Genomic DNA, 25,868 nt, shown 5'->3' on the forward strand with positions numbered 1-25,868 from the left:
TAAGTTCTTGTTTTTATTATCAAAATTTAAAAACAATGACTTTGGCATTTCATATTTACTTTCAATCATGAATATCTTAAAGGAAAGTTAGACATGTGGCAAAAAAAAAACAGGATCAATACACTTGGTGTTTTTGAGCTTGGCATAAAGACTGGAAGCAGATTGAAAAACATCTGTTACTGTCACTCTAATTATTTCAGTTCTAGGAAGACGTAACTATGTTTGGTGAAAAGCCTTGAGATTCATGTTAATATATAGCATTAGAGAAAGCCAACACTCCAGTCTTTATGCTAAGCTAATACAGAATCCCAAAACCGTTGTAGAAAAAATAACAACTTCACGTACCACAAGAAAAATGACTCGGCGCACTTGAGTACGACACTCCAAATAAAAAAATGGAGAAATAACAAGTATGCCTACTTCACTCAAAATGAAACTCACATGCTTGAATAATCAAAAAGGATACATTGGCATTTTCACTTCATGCATTATATGTTTAATAAATATATATTGTAATAAAAGATATGGCTGCACTTCTGAAGGACGAGAATAATGTCAGGGTGGAGGTCTAGCATGTCTACTACAAAGGTGGGGGGGGGGGGTTAGATTCTGGTTGGCACAGTTTGATCTTTTCTAACAAAGCGTTTCCATCAAACACCGGAGATGTGATCGTGTTCTGCTGCGTCGACAGATATCTCGTGAAAGAACTCATCTTCCTTCAGCATGCTCTGAAACACAGAGAGGTTAACGGTCAGCCTTCCAGTTTGTAATGTCCTGCTGCTGTTTATGTCGGGGGGGGGGGGGGGGAACCAACAATGGGTTTTTCGGGTCAGCGTCTCACCGTCAGATTATTGATTTCCTCAGAAAACTCTCCGATCTGTCTCACGGTCCCTTCAGAGTCTTCCATCTGCACAAGGCACACAAACAGAGGGTCAGGGAAAAGCCAGAGCAGACTCAAAACTCTCCAGTCATCAGAAGTGAAGTGTTCTCCGTACCTGCTCCAGGTGGTCGAGGTGCTCCTCGTAGATCTGACCCCCCACCTGGAAGCTGCTGCTCTTTGGCATTTCCACGTTCATGGGACACACGTACTCCTCGCCATCGTCATGGCGTTTCTTCCTCAAAGTGCCGAAACCCCCGAATGACAGGCGTCTAGGCTGCAGGAGGACGATAAGCAAGTTGTTGACATTTATTTATATTCAGTACAAATATTTTAAGTAGAACTGGGGCGACTAAAATAAAAACATTTGAATGTGTGATTATTTGCAAAAAGTAGACAGTTCAATCTGTAAAACACTCATTACATTTTTAAATGAAACAATCAATTTGTATTCATCAAAAGTACAAAATGACCCTAATCTGTCATTTGAGTGAGATTAAGTGTGTGTGTGTGTGTGTGTGTGTGTGTGTGTGTGTGTGTGTGTGTGTGTGTGTGTGTGTGTGTGTGTGTGTGTGTGTGTGTGTGTGTGTGTGTGTGTGTGTGTGTGTGTGTGTGTGTGTGTGTACAGCAGTACCTTGACCTTGGCGGTGGCGGTGAGCACGCAGTAGTCGGGGTTCTCCAGACAGTCCTGTTTGAGTCTCTGCGCCTCGGAGCCGATGAGCAGGTGGAAGTGAGTGGCCAGGTGGCGTCTCAGCAGGGTTTTGTTGGAGGGGATGTTGAGCAGCAGGGCGAGCGCCTCCACGTTGAAGCGCGGCTCCAACACCTTCAGAGTGTGAAGACATTTCAGAAAACACCGTGAGGAGAGGTGAGGAGGGAGACGTCAGGAAGGAAACTAAATAAACAAGTGTTGTATTTTTCAACACCGATGACCTTTTTTTATACATTTGTGTTTGTTTTTAAAAAGACATCTGTAGCCATATTCACCCTGCCCCCAGTTTCAGCTGTGTTAGTTACATTTCCTCTACACCTGCTGTGCCCCCCCCTCTCACCATCAGTCCTCCGTGAACACCGCTGCCCCTCAGATTCGGAGCGTATTCGGCCAGATCCACGGAGCGCAGCCACTCCATCACCCTGTGGTTGGTCCACTGGGAGATCTCTGCTGGCGTCATGTTGTTCTGGAAGGGGGAGAAGAGTCTGGATGTCAGGGGTGCATACATGTGAAATGAAAGAAGATGAGGGAGAGTTTGGGTTGTGACTTCCTGTACCTCATCAGAGGGCCGTCTCCTCAGACAGTTGGGGGCGTAGCCGTTGAGGCGGAGGACCTGGATGGCCCTCTTGATGCTGAGGTGATGGAGGACACTGCCCACCTTCAGAGACAGCAAGTCCTCCTGGGAAGCAGGCCAGAAGAAAAAGACATTATGGTTTATTCAGAGGGAAAGTTCAGCCAGAATATTAAATAATGATTAACAACCTTTCGTCCAAAAAAAGGTTTCCTGTCACTTTCATGTCAGTTTCATTTTTTCCACAAAGGCTCCAGGGCTACATGACAGATGTTTAACCCTTGAGTCCCACTTTGATTTTGTTCCCTTTCAGGACATCAGAGCTACTTTTAAAGAGTTGAAAAAGGCCATAAGTAGTTGAATTAACATTATGTTGCACTTTCACAGAGTTCAATCTTTCATCAACTTCAACCCTGATCATAGCTGCTAATTCTATTGATGACTATTCAAGTCATACATGAACACATCCACAATGATTGAATAATTAAAAAGTCATAAATCTCCCTAGTGATCCATCCGCTCACCACTGTCATGTAGTGCAGCATGCAGCCGTCAACACGAGCCTCATCAAAGTGACTTTTGTACTGCGGGAGGCCGATGTCGTCCAGCCACCCTGAAGTCAAAACACAGAACACATTAATGTAGTCTAGATGTAAAAGCTGTGGGGACCGTGCAGTCGTCAGAGAGGGCCACACTCACTGGTCACCCAGTTGTAGTCCAGTCTGCATTTGCGGTAGTCCTCCTCGGAGGCCAGAGCCTGCAGAGCCAGCTGCAGCTTCTTCCTGTGGAGAGGCTGCTTCATGCACAGCTCCTGATCCGGGAACAGGAACACAACGTCACGCAGGGAACATTTACAGGTGCAAACATCTCAGAGTATCCCCGTCCTCCCCTTTGAGTCTAAATGTTGAGGAACATGCTCAGGTGCACATTTTGGATAAAGACAAACCCTAAACTAAAGCTGATATTTAATTGACTAATCAAACAAACAGCGATGTCCTACCTTCTCCAGGTCGTGCTGTGAAGCCCGTAGTAGTGTCTGTCCTGATTTGATCCAGCTCTGCCCCGGGGCCACATACAGCCCGAGGCCCTGCTCATGGAGCCAGGCACACACGTCCTCTCTGCTCCAGCGGGAGAAGGGGACGTCCACAGCACTGAGGGGACAGAGAGGGGTACTCATCACAGTTTATCCAGTGGTTGAGAGAACAGAGACAGGCCTCTGACGCCTGTTGGACACCGACCTGTGTTTGGACTCGCGGGACCAGCCCAGCCTCGGGCCGGCGGTGGCTCGGACCCCCCCCCTCCTGAACTCCGTCTCTGTATCGTCCAGGTTGAAGGACGTAGAGTGACTGCGCTTTAGTCTGCAGGAGTGTCACAGTATAAATGACAGATACAGTCAAGAACCTTATGATCATACTTTAGATAGAGCTGACACACCCCTACCTGCCGAAGAACTTCATGAAGCCCTTGGACTTCTTCTTGGTTTCAGGTGAGCAGGGAAGAGCATCCTGAGGTTTTTTAGGAGGAGCGCCGGCCAGGTCCAGATGATCCGTGCCTTTACGTTCCGTCTCAGCTGTGAAAAATAATCACAAGAAATACTTTAACCAGAATGGAGCAGATCAGAGTTTAGAGAATAACAACTACAGACGCACCACTACGACACAATGTTAACAAACTAAAAGAAACCTGAGCTGTACCGTCCATGCAACTAGTAAACCACTACCAAGGAGAAATACATATTTAAGTGGAAAGTCCCATTGAAACGGCTTCATTGCAGATGGTTTCAAGTCATGGATAAGGGACAAGTGGATGCTTCAGTGAGATCATGGAGAGAAACCTCAACCAGAGCAGGATATAGGAGAGTCTAGGAGAGAAACTATCACTAATATCACTAAATCACTGTAGAGTAGAGTTTAAACTAGTTTAAGTCCTTCAAAATGTTTGAAATGAAAAAATTATAGAGATGCAACAATCCATCAGTCATATAGGTCAGAAATGTTTTATTGGTTCAATTGAAACATGTGCTGCAGTTATAAGAAAATATTAGTAGTGAAATAGTCAATGTTTTATTATGAGCATACCATGGTTTTTTAATAAGAAGAATTTTATGAAAATATTTTTTTTCTTATCCAAATAAATATGTATATCGGATAAGAAAACTGCAGTTGTTGCATCTGAAACAAACTCAGAATGAGGAGGTTTGAAAAGTCAGAGAGATGGGAACCACTGATTTAGAGAAAAGTGGAGGGAAAGCTGTTCAGCATGTGAATCTCGGGTTCACCTACAGTAGGTGAAATGGTCACATAGTGTCAGTACCGCAGTTACTTCACATCCAGCTGTTTAATCCAGAGCAAACATCTGCAGGTTGTGCTCTACCGTACCTAACGCAGGAGCACTGGCACTCCGGCTGCGGTCTTCACAATTCAACCAGCAGTGAAACAAACACCAGGATCAGTGACAAACATTAAAGTGACTTTAACACCAAAGGAAATGTGATGACTTTCATGGAAATCGCAGCGTCAGTGTTACCCAGGTTTGGAGAGCTGGCGGTCTGTTTGCCTCCTCGCAGTTTGAAGAAGCCGCGGCCGAAAGAGGAGCGGGCCTTCTTCGAGCCGAAGCTCTCGTCACCGGCTCTGATGGGAGAGGAGGAACCCAGGGTTGCTTTGTTTTTGGCCTAGGATAAGAAAGAAATACAAAAAGGTAGAAAAGTTACTAACTATTATTTTGATGAGCCAACCAACATATTATCGGTAACTTGCGCGCTCTCTAAAGCATTCAGAATGTTTAAAACGTTTATCTCAATTAAAGGGAGTGTAAAGGATTTTAGATGACATTTAGTGCAATAGTTTTGAAAAGGAAATGTTATTATTCCTTGAATATGAAAATATGAGATAATTAAGAAACAAATATATATTCATATATATATATATATATATATATATATATATATATATATATATATATGTGTACACAATTTGTTTTATTTGTTGGTTTTTTTCTTTTCTTTTTTACAGTGAGATACTATAATGAGAGAACATTCTACAAAATAATGAATGTAAAAAGGGTTGGTGTGATTATTTGTTGTACTTGAGATACTATTTCATTGCAGGACTTGAATGAGTATTCCTACACTCTGGTTCTTCTACTTTTACTTAAGTACAAGTTCAGAGTACCTTCCCACCTCTGTTTAACCTTCATATTCTCGCCTGATACATAAATGTAGTTGCACCGTTTAACCACCAGGTGTCAGAGCAGGATCATCTCTCAGTGTGTCCTGTGACTGGAGACTCATGAAATAAACTAATAGACTAATAGATTCAAATTCAATTGGATAATATGATTATTATGTTGGATTCTTTAACTGCAGTCAACATGTTGACATGGGAGGTCACCTGACCTGCTCGCTGCTGAAGGCCGAGCTGTCCGGCTGTGGGATGTCTGAGGAACTGAAACAACAACAACAACAACAATTATTTATGTTTTTAAGCTTTTTTAGAAAACAAACATACTGAAATATCCTCAGCATCAAGTATAGTTGTTGAACTGAAACTTTGCAGACATATAACATAATGAAAAGTTAAATCACTGGTGTAAAACCTACTGAAATAAAATTAAATAAAGTTAAAGAAAAGTGTACTGACCTCCCTAAAATGTTTTAATGCTATTTAGCCGTCTTGTGCAAAAGAGGGAATTAAGGCATTTTTTAAAAACAAAAAAAACAAAAAAATACATGATAGAAAAACATAAATAATTTTATTTTTAAATACATAGCCCACTTTTAACCTGGGCATAAGCCTCATGAGCTAGAATAATGTAGTTATGAGAGACACAACTATAATTGGTTGATTGAACAGAAGCTGGACTTTAAACAACTAGCAAATGTTTCACTCAAAGGAAACTGTATCAGACACAGAGCATATTCTTACAACGTGTCCCATAGTTTAGGAGAAACTCCAGAAAGCTCAAACAACATCTGTCAGAATGAATAGATATGTTGTGCAGATATTTCTCAGTTTGTATTCCCCCCCCTGAGACTAAATGAAAGACAGAGGAAGTATATTTCAGTGACGCCGAGATGACCGTGTTACCTGTGGGCCGCCTGTAGCTGTCGCTCTCTGTCCAGATCATTCATCTCAGACAGAACTGCTATACAAGGGATGGACTGAGACAACACAGAAAAACCGGATTAAATAAACATATTTTCCCAGCAGCCGAACATCTACACAGCCTGACAAATATCAAATACCCCGATCACGAGCTCTGAATTCCTGGGAGAAACCGCTCTCAGGGTGGGAGGCAGACATGGAGCTTTTCTAAAGGAAGCCTGCAGTCTGGGGTTCATCCTGTGTGAAAAATTGTTTTGACAGGAGGTTGTGTTTACCTCTCCAGAGCTTCTTCCTGCCTCCCCTCCCAACGCCAGCGAGTCCTGATCCACCGCCATGGAAACAGAGGCCGAGGGATCATCTGCGATATCGTCGTAGTCATCGTCCTTCAGTGTCTCTGAGAGAGGACATTTAGGACAGTCAACAACATGTGTGTGTACAAACACCTTTCTAGGCTCTCTTAAAATTACTTAAATGCATATATATACACTATTATTTGCGACACATGTCTTTTCTACTGCAGATACATTTGCCTTTCATTTGTATTTTATTGTGTTAATACTTTATTTTAAATATTGTAATGCCTGAACACACTGCTGCTGTAATAAAATAATTTGGAATGAATTAAGTATATATCTATCTATCGATAATAAAAACGTTAATCTTAAAGTGTATTATTTGATGATTGTGTACAATGTTACTCTGTTGGATATGTAGACATGATGTTTGCTATTATTTACGTGAGCTTGGGAGGCCTTTAAAATAAAGTGCTGAAACTTCATTAACTATTAATCGTAGTAGTTACAGGAATGCAAATTAGTTTTACAAAAATAGAGATTAACATCAATGTGTATGATCTTTAATCAAACTGACCTATGATCAGCTCCTGCACTTTCTTGCTCTTTGTGAGAGACTCCTCCAGCTCCTTTATCCTTCGTTCCTGAAAATAAACAAGCATCCTTGGAATATCCATGACTCACCCGGTGTAACCTTGAATTCTTAGAAAAAGTTCTCTCACATGGCTTCAAAGTGAAAAAAGAATTAAACAACGGAGAAAACTGTCTTGGATGTTGCTGCATAAACCATCAGTGTGAGGTTGTTTATGTCACACCGTCTGACTCTGTTGATGTACGAGTCACGCATTTTAACTCCGCTCAGGAACACTGTCTCTGATTCTTTGCTCACCGTGGAAGCGTGAAGGCATAATGAACTTTTATTCAAAGGTTTCAAAAGTTCACTAATTGACAAACAAGTGATCATTTTGGGTGTGGAGTGTTTCTCGATGAATCAAAGCGACTGCTCATGTGTTGCCTCACACCACAGCGTCGCATCACACCGTACCTTCACATCGTTGGCCGACGCCAGTGACCCCAACACCCTCTTCATGTTCAACACTTCAGTGTCTGGGAAAGAAAGAAAGACACTTAACTTGTGGAACTTTTTTCAACCCCCCCCCCCCTGGCTCTGAAAGCAGATAACAGCACAAGTGATCAAAACAGTGAGCTCTAGCTCTTGTTTCTGCTTGTGTTTGTTAGCTGCAGTGAAATCTTGAGTGGATTATCCAAAACAAGGACTCTGTGTTTTACTACAATTAAATACGAGCCAACCGCTAGAGGACCTAATCCAAAGTCTTTTCATTGCATTGAGATAGATAAGTAAGGTTGCGGTGTGGGATCGTTAATCAGAATCCAATTTTGAATGACATGTTAATCTTTAAACATGATTTCTCCTCTAATTCAAAACAACCAAGAAGCTGCACTGACTGCATGTATTTGATGTTAACAGCGTCTGAAGCAACAACCAGACGACCTGCATCAGATGTATAATCACGAGTTTACAGGCATGGTCAAGAGACTCCCTTTTGAATAAATGGCATTCCTCCACCATCAGAGCGGATGAGATAAGGTCAGCCGAGGGAGAGAGGAGTGAAGCAGTCAGAATGTTAGGTATGTAGCCTATAGAAGCAGATAAGGAGTTGAGTAAGAACTCGAGCTTCTAATCTCCTCGTTATATTTCAGCTTGTCCGTGAAATGCAAGACAGAGAAAAAAGAATGAATTGGGAAATCCAGATGAAAGCAACCATTATTTCTACAGAGGATGCTGGAGGGTCTGGTGCTGGTGGAATGTGAAATGTCTATTTGTCTAATCCCCATCAAGGTAATATTAGACTCTGTGAAGCAGCCAGATAATTATTTGAACAGCCCCCACCTCCCTCTCCTCCCTCCGCTCTGTTGTGGCTCTCCATCCTCAGCCTGCTCTCCTCCTTCAGCCTCCTCAGCTCCACCTCTCGCTCCTCCAGCTGCGTCTGCAGCAGCAGCAGCTCCTCCTGTGGAGCAGAGAGTGAAGTCATGGGTCTCATCACATGATCTGTCAATTCAACTTGGGTAGATAAATGGATACATTACGTTTGAGTTTGTATTGCCTTACAAACTTTAGACACATATTGCTAGACACATTGTAATATGAATGTTGAGTCTTTAGTACTATAAAGAATGAAAAAAGAAGCCCATCACAAATTGTCAATGGTAATGTTTTAAGATGGCTCGAAGACAAAGATATTTAACTTACAATATATTAAACAGACAAATGTAGGTATTTCAAATCACCGGAAGTTCATTAAGAGCCATGAAAGACATACTGTATGTTTTTTTAAATCACAGTGAAACTCACCCTGTAATTAGTCAAAGGTTATGTATTAAGTCAAACTAGTGGAGTGCCCTATTTAACATAACATTTGAAAATAAACGTTAGTCAGTAGTGCTGTTAGTGATTAAGTTAGTTCATTTCTGACCTCTACTAAACACACTGTGGTTGTTTGTGACACAATTCAGTGCAAACTCATACTATTCACTAAATTCACTCAACTGTGGACACACTGAAACACTGGACACAACATTCTGGCTAATATTTAAAGTACCGATTAACAAGATGTGTACTTTATAAGAAAGAAAGATACTATGAAAAGAAAATTGTACTGTTTATACTTTTCAGCAGTGACTTTAGCAAACAATTCCCTAAATAAGTCATTTCAGTTAGCAGGTGTTAACCCAAAAGGGGTTGTTAACCAGGTTCTAGTCCTTTAATCGGTACTGGTGAAGCACTTACAGCGAGTGTGGTGAAAGTCAGGAAAGCAGTGTGCAGCAGTGGAGGAGAAGAGGCAGGTTTAGAGCATCTTAAGGGCCAGAAAGGAGAAGAGTACAGGCTGGAGATCAAACCTTGTTCACCTCATCTCCAGTGAACCGCCCACTGTTCCGCTTTGGACGCTTGACAGGTTAGCGTGTAGCAGAAAGATGTTAAAATCACATTAGAAAAAAAGGGGGGGAAGAGAAGCATTTGGTAAGATAGGAGTAAAGACAAGAAGCAGAGGATCGATGTCATGGGGAAGATCACAAGGTCCAAACATCTGATGATACATTTGACTATCTTCAAATTGAATTCAGATCTCCTGTCATAGCAAATGTGAGCGTTTAAGTGATTTTTAGCACACTCACTTTGGTAGCTTTGAGTTTTTTCTCACACTGCAGTCTGTCATTCTCTATGTCAGTCACCCTGAACCGCAGGTCCGTTACTTCCTGGTACAAGCCCTGGGGAGGAGAGAGAAATTCCCGTTACCGTTTAAAGCCTGCGCCGCTGGGGGGGGGGGGGGGTTAATGGAGACTGTGTGGGAGAGGGTTCAGAATTTGTTTTAACAGTGGGAGAATTCCTGCCAAAAGCACCAAATATTAGTTTCAGACTGATGTCCCACCGGAGAGAATTTGAGATGCTGAGTCCACACATCGAGGCAAATCCTGGACTAAAGGGAGAATGTCGGGTCACTTACTGCAAAACTGCTTTCATCACAATCAGCAACAGTGTAGGGGCCCCGGGGTTTGGAGAATCTTTCATTTGAATGTGTATTGTTATTTAGTACTTTCACATCCCTACTCAATCCATTTAAACTGTGATGTCTAACCTGGATCCATTAGTTAAGCTTATGGCATAGTCTTTTCTGTGCCATTTTGAAATTCCATCGTATGTGAGTGAGTGAAAATAAATACAGTTTCGAAGGTTAAAATGAAACTGCTTCTTGAGAAGGCCACAGTCAACTACACAAGGAAAATACAAATGCATTCTATAAGGCTGTCTCACATGTCCATGCAATTCATTCAACGTGTTGCTGCTGTGAGGGTAGAATACATGTGTGCATGCATTGTGGGAGGATAATGTCCACCTACTGTATAGCACACTCATATGCTGTTTTTCAGCATGCTGACTTTTCTAGCAGTCTAACACACTTAGAATTACAGTCACTATTGTGAAGGTGTGTGTAAGTTGTGGGTTACATCTGACCGCTGCCTTTTGGTATAGCCTTTATGTTGAATCAGCAACAACGGTTGGTCATCCTGCATCCTGTTTGCAATCTAAACCTACAACTTATTTTTGATACTGAACAAAATAGATCTGGAGCATTTTAAATAGGATTTCTAAAGCTAGATCTGATTGTAAACATAATGTGAAGTTCAGGGGCTACCATGGGGCTGAATGCTGTTTTCTTTAGGATTTGATTTAAAGTTGAATGGGAGCTAAATGGAAACAAAAAGACATACATTCAGTTGCATTTCATTTAGTCAACTCCCCTGAGAGCTTTACTGTCTGGAAACACTACATTCTATTACCAGAATATATGTCCCAGCTAGTGGACAGAGTGTATGGAAACTATAACTCTCACACACTGTGAGCCCCTCCGGAGGGGAGAGGGGGAGAGTGGGGGGTAATAGCAGGAAACAGCTGCAGGAGCACAAGGGGTGTTTAAGCCCCTCTGTAACCCTTAAAGAAGTTCACCCTGCACCACATGACAGAGGAGAGAGTCCTCCAGTGGAGTGCGACAGACCTTAGCGACTTTAAAAACAATGAGTGGGTGACTTCCAGGATTCAGAGTCAGACATCACATGAAAAAGAAATTCGGCTATCTCTGCTCCATTCATCATGGCGGCACACAGCGGGGTGAGGGGCTTGTACCTCATTCTCCCTGTGGTCTCTCTCCACAGCCGTCAGCTTCAGATTCAGACTGGACACCTCCGTCATCAGCCCCAGCTTCTGCGTCTCCAGAGTGGACCGGGTCAACAGCTCCTGTGGAGCAAGGCGCATGGTTGGTAAAGCAGAACATATTATCAATGTTTTTTAATAGATATAATAAGTCACTTTACAAGGAAATATAATGTTACAAATGAAATGCATGAAGTTTTTTAAGGCCTCACATGTTGCAGCAGCTCTTCAGTAGCATTTAGTTTCTCCTGATGATGATCGAGGCAGTTTTCCAGGTCCCGTATCTTTTCACCCTGCACCTCCACCTGATCCGAGAGAACGCTGACCTGCACAATGGAGATTCATTGGTAACAATCACACAGAGCACTCAGAGATCACACACTGTCGGTCAGGGACTCTCAACTGGAGGCTGAGGGACAGTTTATAGACCAGCGTTTATGACATTTAGCTCAAATGATCAACTATAAAAAGCCCATAACTTCAATCTTTCAAAGATTTAAAGACGAAGCTTAAGGATCCTTCCCTTTCCAACTTACCTGCCCTTTGAGTGTGAATGAAAGGCAGGTAAGTGTGGACTACCAGATTGCTGGTTTCGAGATTTCAAAGGTTTTGTTGACATTAAGAGATAAGCAGAGGAATGCTAGCCTTGAGCGTTCATTTTATGAAACTGCTGCAACACAATTTGAGCTAGAATGCCTTCAAAATTCACTTGGAATAGTCAGTGGAATAGTCAGTGGAATAGTCAGTGGAATAGTCAGTGGAATAGTCAGTGGAATAGTCAGTGGAATAGTCAGTGGAATAGTCAGTGGAATAGTATACCCACAGCTATAAATATAGACTTTTACTCTGTTTACTTTATCGGTCATCATTTTTGTATTTGATTGGTCGGTCTGATGTGAGATGCCAGGGGAAAACAACACAAACAACAGGATCATTTTGAATATCAAAAGATAGATTAAAATGAATATTTTTTCAATATTTTTTTGTAAATTCCCAATCTGCATTGAAAGCTAATCATGTGTAAACCATCCATCAATCTTTTCACCAGATTTCTTGAATGTCTGTTGATTAGTTTCTGAGTATGCTGTTGAATAACAAATAAACAAAACAAACAAACCAACTTCATTGCGTAATCAAGTGCAATTATTCTGCTGCCTTGAAGCTACAATGGAGAATTGTGCCCACCGACCTGAAGAATAAGACACTCTTTGTCACTCTCCACTCGTGACAGACGTTCTTGGTAGATTGCTTCTGAGCCGTGACCGTTAGTCTGTAATGAGAAACAATAAGTGTTGATTCGGGTGATCTGAACAAAATGCTGCACTTGTCGCATCAAATAGATCAGAGATTTCAACTGTTTGTTTAGCTTGAATAGAAAAGAAGGGGGTTGTACTTTATCTGTCAAGTTGAAGTGCGGGTGTGACTGAGGAGTCCTAATGAAAATACACACCAGCCTAGAGACACATGGTATTCTCTCGGATAAAAAAACAAATATGCGAGTTGGGTCTTCAGAGGAACATGTGAGGGTCGATAGTGTTCTCACATGAAAAGTGCAAATTCAATCAAAAGTCTCTCCAGCTCACAGATGGGGGGACGAGGCTGTGAGGGAAGAAAAACAAGGACCCCCGTCCGCGTCAACGCCATGGAAAGTATTTGCAGCAGGACTCCTATAGGAACTCCATCATTCATGAAGCACGTCATAACAGCACTTCTACAATAAACAGAGTCCCGGTATAGGCAATGCAGAAAGATCAAGAGATGCAACGCAGATCAGAGCATCATTCGTAGCAGGCTTTCTTAAGGAAATGAAGCCTGCTATGATGCTGATGTTATCTTCCAGACAGAAAAAGGTTTGGAATGACAGTTCTTTTGGAGATCTGCAACATGTTTACTTTCGCTAGGTCCAAACAATGTTTACCGATGGTGTATCCTCCCGCTGATCATAAATGACATTTGAATGCAAACCCCCCCCCCTTACTTTACCCCCTCCTGGCACAAGTTGGCGTAGCTTGATCCAATCCTTATATGGTCTCTAGTGTAACTTTTCTCTCCGAATACTAATTTATCGTTTAAAATATGAAAGCACTTTAAATCTGCCTTGCTTTGACATGCAGTTTTACAATTTATTCACTTGTTTGTGTTAGTTCGTGGATGGTTGTTAGCTTGGGATCATAACTGTTATTGTTTTAACTAAACATTTGGCTGTATTAAATCTGATCTGGCCTTCAAGCAATCACAATACACTTAAAATAACAAATGTAATGCTGCTGAAGAGAGGGAGACATTTTTCAAGCATGAAAAACACACAATAGTCAAATTCTTTGTCACGAACACATGCAAGAATATACAGTATGGCACGTTATCATTGTTTACCAATCGTCCCTGCAGCCACTCCGCCACCCCCTCTGCAGTGGAGTCAGGAATCTGACAGCGCAGGTTGTCCTTTTCCTCGTTGTCCATGAGCTCCAGCATCCCGCGCAGGTCCTCCAGCAGGTGCAGCACCCGGAGGCCCCCCAGGAAAGGTGAAGTGGGCGACTGGCAGTCAAACAGCCCGTTATTGTAGTCCATGGCCTTAGAGCCTGGAGAGATACAGTAGGGAGAAGGATTGATTTAACCCAAATCAAACAGTGAAGTTGTGAAGTAGTCATTGCATCACTTCTCTGTGGGCAAAGTGTAATACCAATGGCAAGCATCAACAACAACAAAAGGAAGGATTTACTGCCAAAGCCACATTCAATGCCAATATGTTGGTGGGGGTGTGGTGGGAGCAGGATGACTATTCAAAGCTATAAATATAAGTGTTTGTGTAACTGTGTGTTTACAGAGCTCTTCTTCTTGTGTGGGTGCCATTAACAAAAGCAGAGCATATCAACAAAACCCTGTGTGGGTTTGTGACAAGAACTAGGGCATGCAGAAATATGCATACTCAATGTTTATTCCAATTAATTTGTATTAAAACAAATGTCCCATGAAAACTTCATGGGTGAAGCTACAAAAGACATTTCATCTATTTGATAATTAAGATTGACTTTAATCAATCAGGGATTTTTAATATAGTTAATTTCCCCTGAGAACATTCATTTTTTAAGTGACTCAAATGTTACACAGGATATTGAGCATCTTTTAGCAAGAATTGTACTCCAACTTATAAGTATTCTCTTTATCCCTGCTTACACAAACATACACGTACATACTGGGCAAGCAAATGTTCTAAGGTCTTCTATTAAAAATCATGTGACACAGTGGGTGTTTCTTAGGGGTGCACCGAGTGGGAAATTCTTGGCCGAAACCGATAACGAAAATAGGAAACAGTTGGCCGAAAACCGAATGCAGAAAGGCCGAAAATGATTAATAGAAATATATATATATATATATATAAAATGTATACATTTTTTACCAATGTTGTTCAGTTACCTGATTATGGAAAAAGACATGATTATGGCAAAACTTAACTTAAATAATAATCACTATTATGGGTCCATAAAACATTTATTCAGCACTTTTGAATGCATACAGTACATTAAATCCAAGTCAAGTGCATTTTCTTTTCTCTGTAGGATAACTACAACAAAGTGCATTCAGAACAAAGCCAAGGTGCTTTAAAACTGCATAAACATCTAGGCCAGTAGGCCTACAACAAAATAGTGTAAATAAAGACTGTAACAGCCAGGCCTTCAACAACAACAAATGCACCTATAAGTTTGGTAACCTAACGTGTTGTTGTGATGACGTAATCAAAACGCGGCGACAAGCACGGCGCGCGACCATGCTCGCGGCTGGCTCACAGCCAACATGTCTGCCGCTTGGAGATATTTAAAAATATCAGAGTGAGAGGCGCGGATTGCGATTTGTAAAACGTGTTCAGCTGACATTTCTCGAGGGGGTGTAACTGCAAAGACTTTCACCACTTCAGGATTACTCCACCACTTGAAATCAAAACACCCGGACAAATATGCGGAGTATGATCAACGTAACCCTGTTCTCGGACATTCGGTGATATATTTTTGGTGCTAAAACCCTTTCGGCCGAAAGGGCTTTTTTAACAATTTTCGGCCGATAATTTTCGGTGGCCGAATATTCGGTGCATCCCTATTTAAAACTGTATAAACATCTAGGCCAGTAGGCCTACAACAAAATAGTGTAAATAAAGACTGTAACAGCCAGGCCTTCAACAACAACAAATGCACCTATAAGTTTGGTAACCTAACGTGTTGTTGTGATGACGTAATCAAAACGCGGCGACAAGCACGGCGCGCGACCAAGCTCGCGGCTGGCTCACAGCCAACATGTCTGCTTCTTGGAGATATTTCAAAATATCAGAGAAAGAGCCGCGGATTGCGATTTGTAAAACGTGTTCAGCTGACATTTCTCGAGGGGGTGTAACTGCAAAGACTTTCACCACTTCGGGATTACTCCACCACTTGAAATCAAAACACCCGGACAAATATGCGGAGTATGATCAACGTAACCCTGTTCTCGGACATTCGGTGATATATTTTTGGTGCTAAAACCCTTTCGGCCGAAAGGGCTTTTTTAACAATTTTCGGCCGATAATTTTCGGTGGCCGAATATTCGGTGCATCCCTATTTAAAACTGTATAAACATCTAGGCCAGTAGGCCTACAACAAAATAGTGTAAATAAAGACTGTAACAGCCAGGCCTTCAACAACAACAAATGCACCTATAAGTTTGGTAACCTAACGTGTTGTTGTGATGACGTAATCAAAACGCGGCGACAAGCACGGCGCGCGACCAAGCTCGCGGCTGGCTCACAGCCAACATGTCTGCTTCTTGGAGATATTTCAAAATATCAGAGAAAGAGCCGCGGATTGCGATTTGTAAAACGTGTTCAGCTGACATTTCTCGAGGGGGTGTAACTGCAAAGACTTTCACCACTTCGGGATTACTCCACCACTTGAAATCAAAACACCCGGACAAATATGCGGAGTATGATCAACGTAACCATGTTCTCTGACATCCGGTGATATTTTTTCGGTGCTAAAACCCTTTCGACCGAAAGCCAAAAGGGCCTTTTTAATCATTTTCGGCCGATAATTTTCGGTGGTCGAATATTCGGTGCATCCCTAGTGTTTCTCAATGTCGAGGACGCTTCCTTGGTAGGACATGTCTTCCGAGTCAGGTCCTTCAGAAGCGAGGCAAGAATCCTTCCTAGCCTCGGAAAACGAAGAATGGTGGAACAGGCTAACAGGTGTGCAGGTGTGCGTCATATGCGAGGCCCCGCCTTAAATGGTGCGTGATTTCCGCCAAAGATATTGGAAATTAGTCCGTGCGCAAAGCATTGTGGGGATTTTAAGACCGGAGGATACACATGTGCAGCCTCGAAATTTCCCGCAATGAAGGACGCCGGCCTCGTTAGAATTCCAAGGATCCTGAACATTGAAACAGTCCTTCGGCGGGACTCGATGACGCAGCATCCTTGAAATAGTGGCTCTGGAGGAGCCTTCCTCGACATTGAGAAACACCCACTATGCGCCATTAAGGAAAGGAAATCTTCCTGCTTATCTGAGGAAATTACATGTTCTGTTTTTTGCTTAGAAACAACATGTTGACTGAACTCCAGTACAGTTTTTCATGTGCTGCTGCCTACTCTGCACCATCTGTCATTCGTCTCAAATGTCAGCCGTAATGAAGATGTCCAACGACAACAAAGAGGGAGCCAAATAAATAAATATCCGAACAATCATGGCCTCCTCCCAGTAGCGAGGTAGTGTGGCTCGGTGAGGGCTGTGGTGTCTGCAAAAACAGTGGGGATGTCATGTGATCAACTGCCTTGCTCCCATTGGAAAGGTCAGCGCTATAATTACACACATCAGTGGAAAAGTGGGGACTCTGAAAGTGAAGCCTGCTCTGCTCATCTGCAGCTGAGTGGCCAAAAGTTCCCAAGCAGGAGTTTTTATTCCAAACTCACAGAGCTTGAATAATCATTAGTTTCTGTCATGGCGGGGACAATGGAAACTTTATTTAATTTCTCATGATGGAGGAATGCAGTGGAGGCAGAAAGGGCCAGTGACCCAGCAGCACAACTTCAGCATTATTTGAAACGTTTCTATACATTCAGGGGGATTACATCAAACTGCAGGTAGAAGTGGAAGGAGAAGGGCACATTGTGTTACCTTCCACTGGACCTAGTATTCCCAGCTTGCAATTCAATGGTTTCCAGATGTGGCTAGAACCTATAGTATGCCATGCCCACTTAAAAAAGTGCTATGGTCTTTACGTCCAAGTGTACAATGTGGTTACCTGCTATGATCCCATCCATCTGCTCCAGGGCTGCTGCCAACATATCGCTGGCATCCGACATCATCTTGAGCTCAATGAATCTGAGAGAGAAAGAAGAGAGGGACACATAAAAAAAAGGATTAAACCAAAGCTCTCAGACATTAAATTCCACCATTTTTTTAAGATAATAAACTGGATATTTTTGGACTGTTGATCAGACAAAACAAGACATTTTAAGATCCATACATGGGAAAAGGAAATGATGATTCTAACTGTTTTCTGACATGTTATAGACTAGACAGTTAACTCTATAACTCTAATTTAAATCCTTGTGAGTTCCTATTTGATTGTATGTGTACTGTTCAGAGCACTGCTCCTCTCCCACACAAGCATCAGTTTTAAACAACAAAGCCTGCCTGCATGCTTTCACATTTCCTTATGAAATAAACATGATAGTGTTATCACTAATCCTGTTAGAGTACAAGCCCTCTTTCTTCTTTCTCAAATGACGTCTGCATCCAATTAACCCTGCACTCTGTGCCACAAAAAACAGGCTCCCTGAGAGACAAAAGACAAAGTGATTGCCAGGACTTATTACCCAACAAGCTTTATTTCCGCCAGTACGGCGGTCACGGGTGATCACGGGCAAGCCCCTAACTGAAATAATGGCACTATGTTCCCAGGGGCCTTGTAGCATTGGCATGCCCGGCATCTCAAACCTCCATTACAAAGTTGAATCCACATGACGGCTGAATTCTTATCAAGGCTCTCCTTTACTTGCACCACTTCTCTATTGAAACTCAATCAGATGTAAAGTGGTTGAGATTGTACACAGTACTGTATGTGGAGTGTGCAGCTAAAGCTCAGAACCAACAAAAATAATAAACAGTGGCTCTACTTGTTCAGAAGTCTCATGGGGGGGGGCAGGGCTTGCAGGTTTACTTCATTTCCTCCCTTTAAGGGGTCACAGGGTCACACCCAGCAGGGTAAAACATGTGCATAAAGGGCGTGAATAAAGCAAGGATGTCAACAACGGGCCTTAAGTGCTTGTTGCTAAATGTTTCTAAAACCTCTTCATACACTATTTTGTATTACTACATAATACTCCATGAAAATGTTCTGGGGATTTAGTCAACAAGATGAACACATAACAACATTTTGTGTGGCCCTTTTAAAGCATTACAAAACAGGATCTTGGTCGATAAGCAAAACCAGAAAATACCTTACATTTAGAAATAATACAACAGCTTTCAAATGAAATGTCAGTTCTCATGGGGTATTCAGGGTGGAGGAGTGCCACAGATCCAGGTCTTACAGATTGATTCAAAACCATCCCTTACTCTCACCGGGGTGAAAGCTTCCCCCCCTGAGAGAAACCTAAATCTCGTGCCTGATGTTGTTTGTTGAGAATCCAAATATGTGTTCTCACTGTGTGAATGCAATCAAAACAAATGGCATGAGGAGAGAGACACCAGTGTGTGCTATCTTCTACTCTACTTAACTATTGTGTACCGATTTCTGGTCACGATGCAACCGCGGGGGAAGTAGAGAAGGGTAGGATGAAACATTTTGAAAGATAAAACAAATCAAAGCGTGAACCATAATTGAGGCTGCTCTCCTGTCGGTGTCTAGTGGTAAATGCCACATCAAAACAGGTATTATGAGTTTCATAGAAATCCAATTTAGTGGAAAAAAAGAGCATCTTACAACCTACTTCGAAATACTGAATTGTTTTTATGTTGACGCTTAAATGTAATTACAAGTACCTTCTGCTAGTCATGCGACAGAAGATTGCATTGAAACTCAGGTTAACTAGCCTGTCCATTCACTACTCATAAATCCAGGAATTTTTGAAATGCCAGGCTGAGTTATTTCCACTTCTTTTCACATCCTTGATGATCCATTAAAAACATTCTGACTAAATGAGAAAAGCCAAAAGAGGAGAGTCCATCTGTGTGAAGAAGTGTGTGCATGATGACTGATAACGCCAAAGTGTAGGAGTGAGCAATACACACATTCCTGAGCAGGTTACTTATCCAAAAAACCAAACACAGCCTGGTACTGACATCCCTGCTGACCTCTGCGACCTCCCTCCCTCCTTCCTTAAGACTCCACAGACTTTTTTTCATTTAAAAACCTAAACATCAGGCGTTTGGAAACATGGTCTCTTATTTGGACTCAATACTAAATCGTCCTGGTGCTGTGAACACCCAGGATGGTGCTTTAATCAAACGCAGAAAGTGATTCCTAATCAAAGCACTAATTACTATTTTAAAAGAAAAGTCTGCACAAAAAAAGGACCAGCTGTTTAAGTAAATACCATAGGCTTTCTTTAAATTTAACAATACTGTATATATGTAACCAATTTTAAATATTTAGTTATCTTCGTCCAAATATTTTGATAACAGCATAATCGTTCAAGTATTTGTCTAGAAAGAAAGTATGTTACTGGCAACCATTTTAAATATAAATGTTAATGTAAAAGCAGCAATTTCTAAAATGAAGATTCCCTGCAGTTATATAACACTTTCATCCTTGGGTTTTGGATTGACAAAACAAAACATTTTAAAAGACATCAACTAGAATTATTAAAAATGTATCCAGAAAATGATCCGCAGATTAATCGATAATGAAAATATTTGGTAGTAGCAGCCATATTATGGTCTTTTCGTGAGATGTATTGACCCTAAAGGAACACAGAACACATCACCACTATTCTTTCATCTAAATCTGTGAAGGAATTGTGAATTTGAAGGAAAGTCTTTCAACTCCAAACAGATATTCTACCTTGGAGAAAAATCACAGATGAACAGATGTCATATTCTGAAGCAGATTTTTCTATTTCTTTCTGTCAAAGACAATATAACTTAAAGGTCCCATGTCATGGCCATTTCCACTGATCATAATTCCATTGTTGAGGTCTACTAGAATAGTAGACGCTCGTTGTAGCTCCAATAGCTCCAGCCCCCACCCTCCCTGTGAGCACAGTGTGCTCTGATTGGTCGGGACGTTGTGAATCGTGCTGAGCTCCGTGGAGGTGTGGTTTCCTTGTTTAGCGACAGCGAAACACAGCCAAACTCATCCTGAGCACACACAAAGTCACAGCCGAAGTAAAAACAATAAGTGTGGCTCGATATTGAGTAAGAAAAAGGTTGATAAACGCTGTGAGAATGGGTCTGCAAAGAGAATTTCGCCGCGATCCCAACTGTCTGTTATCAGCCTGCAGCCAGGGAGGAGAGATCAGCAGAGCTGCTTACACTGAGTGTGTGTGTGAGGAAGTCCGTAACGGCTCCGCTGACGTAACATAACGGCTCCACGGATTGGTCCATTTGGTTCCGGGTACCGCATGACATCATGCGGTACACGGAAGAATCAATGGACAGTGACGTATCTCCAACGAGGCGTTTTGGGGAGGTATTTTCTGTGTTAGAGTTTTACTCGCTACAGGTTGTACTTTGAGGGTTTTGACTCTGCAGACCGTTTACATGCATAAAAACCTTCATAACACAGAAGGGGATGGGTAATAACCAGAAAATCATGACATGGGACCTTTAATATCAGCTAACCTTAGGTTCTTGTGGGTTGAGTTGAAAAATGTTGTTCAAAAGACATTAGGCTAAACAAGGAGATGGTCAAAGCTTTTTCAAATAGACTTTTCACAACATTACATAGTGATCTGCATGCACTAAGTTTTAGGCTTGGCTCACAATTCACTTAAAGCTCTATTCCAAACACAGCATTCAAACCTTTTATAAATGCATCAATGCCACCATTCTGAAAGTATCCAAGTGAAGTCAAATTTCCAAATATATTTTATAGGAAGACAAATCTGTCGGAAAGTCCTACCTACTTTGCTGCAAGGTGGCTTTAACAGCAACCAGATGTAGAGAGAGAGAGAGAGAGGGAGAGAGAGAGAGGGAGAGAGAGAGAGAGAGAGAGAGGAAGATACTGAGGGGGAGGGACAATGCTTTTGAAAAGAAAATAGCCTGGGATAACATGACCATTCTGAGTGAACACACACACGGACGCATATATTCACAAACACACGCCTCTGCTTGTGCCTCTAACACTACGATAGCTTACTTCCAGCTGTGGCACAGATGTGCATTTCAGAATTGAACTGCCTCAGAGTAGTATTAATAGATGCATTAGTGTTTGCTAGTACAGTAACTGGTCATAGTATAGTGCAAGACATTGCTGTGTCTTTAGAGAGATATTTGATCCTTTCCTCAGTTTAGCTATCAAACATATTACCAAGAGAAATATGACTTCCTCACTGCATCCAGTAGCCACAGTACACTTGTGTTTTCACTTAGCTTTGCTTTCACAGTTGCCAAGATATTGACCTTTCTAAGTTCTATTTACAGCCAATAAAAACAACATTGGATCATTTCATAATTTAGTTTCCTGCTAACTCTCACGGCCCGTCCACACGGCGGCGTGTGTTGAAGCTTCAACACTTCTGCCCGTTCACTTTGAATGGGGTGACGTCATGCTTTTTGCCGAACTGCATTGTGGGAGTGTCGCTTCGCGTTGCTCGCTTCAAAAGTTGAGCAATGTTCAACTTTTGAAGCTTCAACAGAAGCGTCAGCCAAGCAAATCATATGCCAGTACAAGCTCTAGCCAATCAAACCGCATGCTTGTGTGTCCGGGGCAGGAGATTCATGTGATTGGTTGTTATGAGCTTCAGACACGCCCGCCGCCAAGCTTCAACGCACGCCGCCGTGTGGACGCTGCGTCATACCCTGACGGCCCGTCCACACGGCGGCGTGCGTTGAAGCTTCAATGGTTCTGCCCGTTCACTTTGAATGGGGTGACGTCACTTTGCCGAACTGCATTGTGGTTCCATCGCTTCGCTTTGCTCGCTTCAAAAGTTGAGCAATGTTCTACGTTTGAAGCTTCAACGGAAGCGTCAGCCAATCAAATCATATGCCAGTACAAGCTCTAGCCAATCAAACCGCGTGCTTGTTTGTCCGGGGCGGAGATTCATGTGATTGGTTGTTGGGCGAGTTTCAGACACGTCCACCGGAAAGCTTCAACGCACGCCGCCGTGTGGACGCTGCGTGATACACAATACTCTTTCTAACTTCTATTTTATTTATTGGTAATATAAAATACAAAGAAATGTAAATATTTGTATTGCGAAACGATTTTTTGTTGATCAAATAAAATTTAGCAATAACCTCAATTAGTTGCAGTACAACAATAATAGTTACAGTACTACCTGGAGAGGTAACACAGACATGAAGCGTGAGTTTTGGAAATCCAATCCAGCAGTCAAACACCATGCGTTTGTTTACATTTCCTCCAAAGAGAAGGTTCAGTGGACTTTTAGTTTTGGCTGCTGCGAGTGAGGTCAGACTGTTTGACAGAAACGACAGCCCAGACTTTAAACTAGTGCAGCGGTGGCCATATTGAGACCCTGCACAAACAACTCTTTGTCCTTCAGAGACTCACATGATACCACCGCGACATTGAACCCAAGCTGTTACGGTTTTTCCATACGGCCCTCAACTACATCATAGTCAAAAATCTCAAAGGAGGGGGGAAATAATAAAAGAGGATTGAGTATAGGGGCAGGAGGAACTGAGTAAGAAGTCACCAAGCAAAGAAAAACTAAGTTTCACTGCCTTTGTCATCAAGGTCTCAGCACAGAAGCATAAAGTCTTCCTTTAGGGCATAATTTGAGAGTTGTCGCTGTAAACTAAGCCTAAAATATGCAAAGAACTGCAAAGGCAAATGAGGTTTACAATAGTGGCAACAATGAATGAAACTGTAAACACAGAGGCATTCCTACAATCAGGAAGACCGTCACTCAGTCCTGTCAGGAAGCATTTCCTGGCACACTCTGGAGAAATGTCTTCCTCTAAGTCAGAAATGGCCATTTCCTAGCACTGACTGCTCCAACAAAACTAAAATCGGAAATAATCTAAAAGCCACATCTCATATAAAACCAGGCCCTTTAATTATTTTCCTGTGCGATAAGTTTTTGATTAACATTTTAATTTAATTTCAGAAGCCTGTAAACACCCCAATATATCATATGACTCTAAATTGACACCTCCCTTCTTTCAAAATACACTTTAGAGTACTCTACCAAGAATGCAAGGAATGCAACCATCAGGAAATAAGGGGCATGATATAGAAAGGCCTACGTATGTAACATTTAGTTTGTAGAGAATTCAAAATACATGTTGATCCATCCAAATGAGCTGGGAATACAAACTAAGGCTGATAAAGAACTTTAAGTCACTGAACAACAAACAAATGCCGGTTGTTTGATATAACAAAATGATGTGCGCCAGGAGATTACATCTGAGTCTTTCTCAAAGCAATATGAAAATGTGTTTAATTAAGCTTAATTTCCTGCAGCCACATCAGATATGGCTATGCAATCAAGTGTGCAACAGCTGGATTTTCTGAGCAGCAAACCGTTAGCCAGTGTGACGAGATACAAATATGGTTATTGTGAGAGAAGGAAATAAAATCCTTTGTTATGCTTTCCTTTGCCCGGAAGCTAAGACATCAGCAGACATACGCAGACAGGAGGGCTGCCAGCAGGTCATGCAGAGCCTCAGGATGGAGCTTTTTCCTGAACAACGTTATACTACAGAGTTGTACCCCAAACAAAGGCTGCAGCAGCGTGAGATGGATCATGAAAGAAGGTGACACTGGACCAGAAGGACCTTTAAACTTCAGGCTTTGTGTAGGCTTCTGCTGCTTATACAGTCAATCTGTGTGGGAGCCAGACTGGAGGTTCACCGCAGTGACTCATCACTTGGCTTGTAGATTTATTAACATGTGATGCATTAATTAGCTGCGGTTAGATACAAAATAAAAATAAGTGTTCCCATAGAAAGATAGCATAATTCATTCAACTGGTGAAACCATAATGCCTGAGGGGATTTCTGAGGGAATAATACTTTTTCTCCATAACACATTTTTATGCAAGTACAAACAAATGTCGGATTACAAACAAGAACATTAATTTAAACTGTTAATAAAAGCACAATTAACCGCAATAACTGCACGTTACACGTATGTCTCCACAAATAACACAGTAAATATTGGACGTAAAAAGTTACCCATTTTAATAAGTATATGGAGGATACTCGGAATAATACTAACAATTGAAAACTAACTAAGCTAAACTCTGTACGTCACGTTAGCTAGCACACACATTCGTATCAAGCTAGCTACGTTAAGTCCAATTAAAATGAATAAGGCGTTAATGGTCACAATTAAGCTAGCAAGACCAACCAAACTTGGAAAAACAAACCATTAAAACCATTAAAACTGCCTGTTTCAAAAGTTAATTTAAACTTCGGTTAAACTTACATTTTTCGACCAAAGTGTAAAAAAAAAAAAGTCTCCAGCAGCTTTACTCCAAATACTTTGGGACTTTTCACAGGAGCTTCATGTTTAGCGTTCACCTTCCCATTGAGTTTCTCTGTGAACTGAAGTTTTCATCCAAACCAAGAGCCATGTCGCGCGACGTCAAGCTAATAGGACAACTTCAAGGATACTTCCGGCGAGTGATGCTTTCAAAATAAAAGCACAAAATGCGACCAACAAATTAATTGTAAGGGTTACAACATAATTCAAGAAACAGTTATTATACCTAAAGTATTAATAAAAAAACGTTTTTTCAGGACTGTTCCAACAATGTAAGGACATTACCTGTGATGAGGAGTCAAATCAACCAGATTATTTATAGTCTGAAATGTTTGTCTCACTATGGGAAGAAGTACAACATTCTCTGTAAATGAACATTAAATATGTATGTCTCACTCTCATATAGTATTTTCTCTGCTACTTATGCGCTTTGGTAATCAGGTGTAGGGATGAAAGTGTCTGACACTAATAGGGTGAAAAAATACCAAGACAAATGAAAAGAAAGAAGGAAGACAACTCACTGCAGCCATACTTCAATTGGGTCAATGTTTTAAATGTTTATAAAGATGTTGCTTTTCACATCTCAGTATTTGCAATTGTTAAGGTTTGATTTAATTTGTAGAAGAAGAGGTAATGGCCATTACCATAAAAGGTAACTAAGCACAGGACAGGATCGTTATTGTTATTATCTAATTGCTATTGTGAAATGAAAATGGAGTAAGCAAAACTATATCTAACAGGTAAATGTATCATAGTTTCAGTAAAGAATGGCTGCTATAGTTTTAATCGTGTTAACAATAACCTTTAAAAAGAAGTTAAGTGATAAGTAGGGTCAGCTCACAAAAGAGTGACAAGTGCGTGTGTGGGTGGGAGCAAATTGATAGCAAAGCACATTACACAGTGTGCAAATTAAAACCCTATTCTTAGCGACAAAGGCCATAGTCATTTTCA

The 25,868-nt window shown here is 41.5% G+C and overlaps 1 protein-coding gene across 2 annotated transcripts; it reads right to left on the bottom strand.

The window, feature by feature from the left end:
* On the bottom strand, window positions 1-25,015 carry ppfibp1a (PPFIA binding protein 1a). Of its 2 annotated transcripts, XM_079653659.1 has the most exons (26): window positions 24,861-25,015; window positions 17,544-17,623; window positions 13,656-13,861; window positions 12,472-12,552; window positions 11,495-11,608; window positions 11,256-11,366; window positions 9,749-9,841; window positions 8,466-8,583; window positions 7,599-7,660; window positions 7,131-7,197; window positions 6,536-6,654; window positions 6,243-6,316; window positions 5,552-5,600; window positions 4,684-4,828; window positions 4,536-4,568; window positions 3,598-3,727; window positions 3,396-3,515; window positions 3,158-3,308; window positions 2,857-2,968; window positions 2,682-2,770; window positions 2,143-2,265; window positions 1,927-2,052; window positions 1,512-1,700; window positions 996-1,154; window positions 842-907; window positions 1-728 (listed from the first exon to the last, which is right to left on the bottom strand). In XM_079653659.1, the coding sequence occupies exons 2-26, from the start codon at window positions 17,605-17,607 to the stop codon at window positions 651-653; spliced, it is 2,679 nt and encodes an 892-aa protein (XP_079509785.1). In that variant the 5' UTR covers window positions 17,608-17,623; window positions 24,861-25,015; the 3' UTR covers window positions 1-650. The 2 variants fall into 2 exon arrangements, with proteins under 2 accessions (XP_079509785.1, XP_079509786.1); XM_079653660.1 differs by lacking the exon at window positions 4,536-4,568 and having other exon boundaries at window positions 24,861-25,014.
* Between the last annotated feature and the right edge of the window lie 853 nt (window positions 25,016-25,868).

The sequence above is a fragment of the Notothenia rossii genome, assembly GCF_949606895.1.
Source record: "Notothenia rossii genome assembly, chromosome: 10".
Classification (NCBI taxonomy): domain Eukaryota; kingdom Metazoa; phylum Chordata; class Actinopteri; order Perciformes; family Nototheniidae; genus Notothenia; species Notothenia rossii.